At 39.7% G+C, this 5,409-nt stretch overlaps 1 protein-coding gene across 1 annotated transcript; it reads right to left on the bottom strand.

The window, feature by feature from the left end:
- LOC116261439 (uncharacterized) lies at positions 1–4,702 on the bottom strand. The gene is made up of 3 exons (XM_031640188.2): positions 3,970–4,702; positions 974–1,493; positions 1–401 (listed from the first exon to the last, which is right to left on the bottom strand). Exons 1-3 carry the CDS (start codon positions 4,602–4,604, stop codon positions 252–254), a joined length of 1,305 nt encoding a protein of 434 aa, XP_031496048.1. The 5' UTR covers positions 4,605–4,702; the 3' UTR covers positions 1–251.
- Positions 4,703–5,409: the final 707 nt, after the last annotated feature.

Raw genomic sequence — 5,409 nt, 5'->3', positions numbered from 1 at the left:
TGATCAAGAAATAAGTCTTTCCATTTCATAGATCTCCAAAAGCACATTGAGGAATAATACAACCATAGGCAAACAGACGGGCGTGCTTGTTTGCATTACTCGTCCTACATTACATGTTGCAAAAACAAAACGTACGCTAACTGGTGGAATTTCACCATGTTATGTCTGTTGCGCAAATTAGTACATGCGGTACATTACTCTTTATAACACAGCAGACAAAGCAATTCGACGTTCAGGTTCTACTCCAGCAATTAGCTGGTCTTGGCAAGATGCTTCTTCGGAATCTTGTCCATAGGCATCGTCTTCAGAAGAAAGAGCCTCTCAGCACGCTGCTCCAGGGTGCCCCCACACTTTAATCCTCTCGCTTGCAGCTCTGATTTTAACCTCTCCATCCCAATGATCTGCAGCCACAGACAGCCAAAGTCAGCCTGTGAAACTGACGATATGCTTTAAAATAAATACAATTTTGCAACAGCATTCCCAACTCTTCAAAGGGTGTGATAAATACTCTACTGGGACTCTCAGGAACCCTTCCATTTACATATGATAAAATAAAACTCGTCAAGACCTCCCATTAAACTATCTTGCTGAAGTTAGACATATTAAAAAGGTCGCTCCCTTTCCTACCAATTCTTAATGCTTCATGACTTGGATCGACTCAACATTGTGCTCTTACTAATAGACTAAGGTGACTTAAATCCTAGTCTTGTTAATGGAGTAACCCGTAGTGAGATAAAGGACTTGCATCCAAGAGAAATAAAAAAGAGGGTTCTTTAGACTTTAGAGCATGGCCAAAACCGAAATCTTTAGTTTAAATCATAAGATAATAAATGAACTTTAGACACCCATATAAGAACCAAAGAACTTATTCCTCCATATGGCTCCCAAACAGAGAGCTCAGTTGTGAAAACAGAATTCATCATACATCTACAAGCTGTTATATCCAGAATTGCAAGGAATGCTGGGAACCAACCTCCAAATCTTTTGCTGTTTGAAATTTGTCCAAGTTGAGTGTCTCATCGAACTGACTTTCCTTGACAGCAACTTCTTTGGAAAGATTATCATGGGCAGCCTCAGAAGTTAGAGGTGCATGCTGGCATTCGTTGTCTATAGGATCACAACTACATGAAGCAGGAGTAACAGGACTAGCGTCCCCATCTCCTGAAGCATCAGAAGATGCTCCATGTTCCTGTTCATTAGGTGCGACTTGGGAAGATCCATTCTCAACAAAATCATTTGTTCTATGAATCGCATGATCAGCTGAATCAGTTAATACATTTTGTGCTGAATCACAATCTGAAGACACCCCTTCAGTACAAGGACTACTTGAGCCGCTGACACCATCTGTTCCTAATCCAGAAGCTGTAGAAAGAGAAATAGGACTGCCTCGATCATCCAGATCAGCAGCTTCATTGCACTCAGCATTCCCTTCATCAAGAACAACAGACTTCTCATCAGCTTCTTCATCATCATCTTCATCTTCTTCCAGGACCCTGTCATTGTCAAAATTCCTTGGTAAGAATGCAAAATAACATTATAGGATGCAACCCCAAAGATCTAAGAGTTCGATTGAGAAATATAGAACCAGCAACAAAACAACCAAAAGAGGCAAAAAGATGCAGCAAGCGGCAATGTTATCCGTATCGTACGATACGGACGCGTATCGTACGATACGTATCGTATGGGTTGTGAAAACCTATACGCGACGCGATCGATACGTGCGATACTCCCCTGTATCGCTTGATACGGGGGAAAAATTACAAAGGGGCCCGACGGCCCCTTTTTTACGCCTTGTTTTAAAACAGACGATCCTCTCTCTCTATTTTCTTGTTTGTAAACGCTACAAGAGACGTGGAAGGGAGAGATTTTCTCCATTTGCTTCAAGTTTTGCCGGTGAAGAAGCTTTGTTTCTCGTTGTGGGGAGTCTAGGGATGGTGGGAAGCTTGGAGAAAGAGGGTTTTTAGGGAGGGAGAGGTTTTTTGGAGTCTATCGACGATCTTGATTTTTTGAACCTTGAAGTAGTAGCAAAGATTATTGAAGGAGAGACTGGAGAGCAATGGAATGTTGGAGACATTCCATTTCCAACAGAGGGGATAGAAGCACTTAATGAAGAAAATGAAGATGATCATGAAGATGATGATAGAAATGACGATTGACGAGGATTGTTGTTGAAACTTGAATGAATCATGATTGATAACTATATGTTTTCACTTTTGAACTTATGAATTGTGATGTAATCGAATTTTCTTCAGCTGCTTATTATGTTATTTTGAATGTCTGATTTCTTATTTTGGAATGTGTTATTCATAGTTCATACTTCATAGTTCATACTTCATAATCATATACATGAATGATGAATGTTCCTTTAAATACATTTTTCTTGACTTTTTCTGATTTTTACTTGTTTTTTCGGATTTTTTTTGGAATTTTTTATGATTTTTTAACATTTTTTAAAAATTAAAAAATTAATGTTACGATAAGTTACGATACGGCGTATAGGTCGGCCCGACCGATAAGCGATACGCTACGCCAGTGATAACATTGGCAAGCGGTATACACAAAGAGGAACACATAGTACCTCCAAAAGCCTAAATCAGAAAATTGTAATACATCTACATTTCACAAACACCATAACAATTCCGACCAAATGGGAGCTCAGAGACCTGCTGTCAATCTTATGATTGGTTCCCACTGAAACCAAGATTAAACTCCTTTCCCTGGTATTAGTTGGTTATGCTGTTAGTAACAACTTATATAATATACTGTTCAGTTGGCCTTGGGTTAACATGTTCATCTATGTTTCTGTAGCAAAATTAATCAGACATCTTGGAAAGATGACACTTTTCCAAGAAAATGGATCCTTTCCAAAGAGGAGGAGGTTATAACTCCCATCTGTTATATCATTGTACCTCTGCTGTTGAAAAAAAGGGAGGCATCTGCAATTTCAGGATTCCACATTTTATGTGCTATTATGATTCTTTATCAAAATCAATTTGAAAAGAATAGTAAAAATCTTTGTTCAACATCATGATTGGTATCTTGGGTACTGGTCTAAACAAGGTACTGGTCTTGTTTAATTCCAATAATTTGTTTAGATAGTTTTCGAAAATGTTCAATTACCAGCAAACCAGGATTAATAGGTTTTTCTTGTATTGACACAAATAATGCATTAATCTGCATACTAACTCGACCAGGGGCCAATCAGAGTTTATCAATATATAAATTCACCCGAGTTTGATACGCTTTACAGCCCCAGATTTCGAATGCTCCCGCTCCTTAGGTTAACCTCAGGTTGACTAGGTGACATGTTTCTTAACTGCTCAAAATCTATGAACCCAATTCAATCCAAACAAAAGAAAGCAAAATAACCTGGTAAGATTCAACCCACAAAGAGGCCAGTAAATTGAAAACAGAAGGATACCATGCGGAGGTTCAAATTTTGGAAAAGGAAAATAAATTTAACGGAGCATATCCTTTTGTAGTTTATCACTTGTGAAACTGCAAGGATGACTACTAACCGCCAACCGTCATCTCACATTGAGAACCTCTGCGTAACAGTTCGACCGGTGGCACGTTAATTGCACACAGCATATACAAAACAATAACCCGTAAGCAATGACCATCAACATATTATTAATCTAACGCTTAATACGTGAAAGTTTCGAGCTGACCTAACCCTCAACACTTTTGCCGACAAAATGCACATAGAATTCATCAAACGGAGAACCCCAAGCACCACAAACAAAACACCAAGAATAATGAAATCAATTGAAAATATTGATTAAGAAGTAATAACCAATATATGCCGATGATAGAAAGATTAATGGAAAACGAAACAAAGAAAAGAGAATTAACAAGAATTAGTTATATTAGAAGTGGTGAAACCTCTTTCAACAATTAGCACAATATGATATAGTCTGTATAAAAAATGAGAGGAAGGGAAAAAGAAATAAGATTTTCAAAACTTACCACAAGCCCTTCAAACGCTTCGACGTTTGGCCTTCGTTTTCCAAACCCTTGCGCTTCCCGTTCGCACGGAGATTGCCGATCGATTCTTGAACCGCGGCCCGCACTTCCTCGACCGACTTAGACGTCTGCGCCCTGTAACTCTCCAGATACTTCTCCGCCTTATCTCCTAGGGGTTTGCCCTTGTCCTTCTTCATCTGTTTCTTCAGGAACTCCTGCGCTATCTTCTCAAGCTTCCGTTCCTCGGCCTCCGCCTTCCACTCCTCCAATCTGCGCTCTGCATTCACGTGTCGCAGCCTGCGGCCGCTCATATCCCGACAGGCATCGAAATTGTTCGTCTTCTTTTGCCCTGCCTTCGTCGCGGCGCCTCGGAGAAGAGAACCGAACCCCCCCTTGCCGCCACGGAGACGTAATAAGAGGTTGACGGAAGGAAAAAGCCCAGAACCGTCTGGTTCCAACAGAAACTCATCCGTGATCTCTCGAGTTCCGGTGACCAGGCGTTGCACAGAAGGAGGGATTAGGGTTTTTTCGTGGATCGTTCGCCTCAAGGAGAGGCCGCTGAGATCGTGACCGTCAATCTGCAGACAGAGCGATCGACCATCGAAGCACCTGACAAACACTTGGCCGGAGATCGCCATCGCCGGAAAACCAAAGCTTCTCTCCTCCGGGTGAATTCCAATCGGAAACCCTGGAATTTGACGAACGTTCGGGATAAAGAAAGCAGGAAGGAAGGGAAGAGGACTCCGCGGACCGATTATTTATAGTATGAATTATTTTCATATGAGAGACGCAATTTTAGTCATAATCTCAGAGGCAGGCCTCCTACTTTTAGGGAAAACGCATCGGTCAAGATACATATAAGTGAGCAAGTGACCATGGCGACGGCCCCAATTTTTCTTTTCATTTATCTTTTTAAAAACCATGTTCTAACAGCCAAACAAATGCAAAATAAATTTTTTAATTAATTTTGTTTCCCAAAACCCTTTTTAGAGGCAAAATTTAGTCTTCAAAGGATCCAGTTTTTTTGGTTCATAATAGTCGATTCTAATAGAATATGTGAGAGCTGCCATGTATCATTTTTAAATATAATTAACAAAATTTAAATAATTTTAATTTTTAATATCTTTACGGATTTGCAATTGATTTGTCTAAATCACTAGGTTAGCCAATCCCCGATAAAATTGATTTTCAGTTTGACACGATAAAGATCCTTCTTATTAATTTTAATCATAATGGGTAGTGAGGCAATGATAATGAGAAAAATATAAACTTCAGTTCATGAAATGCCTTTACCCGCTCCCGCTTAGCCTTTCCACCGTGCTTGTGAATATCTTGGAGGTATTTCCAATGTTTATCTTTTCTGTCTTTTAATATTATTACTTTTACCGCTCTTGTGAATATCTTGGAGTGTATTCAATGCTTATCTTTTCTCTCTTTTTACTT

Source organism: Nymphaea colorata, chromosome 9 (genome assembly GCF_008831285.2).
Source record: "Nymphaea colorata isolate Beijing-Zhang1983 chromosome 9, ASM883128v2, whole genome shotgun sequence".
In the NCBI taxonomy this organism is placed as follows: Eukaryota; Viridiplantae; Streptophyta; class Magnoliopsida; order Nymphaeales; family Nymphaeaceae; genus Nymphaea; species Nymphaea colorata.
The sequence above is the reverse complement of the archived record's forward strand: the minus strand, read 5'-3'. Positions and strand labels throughout refer to the sequence as shown.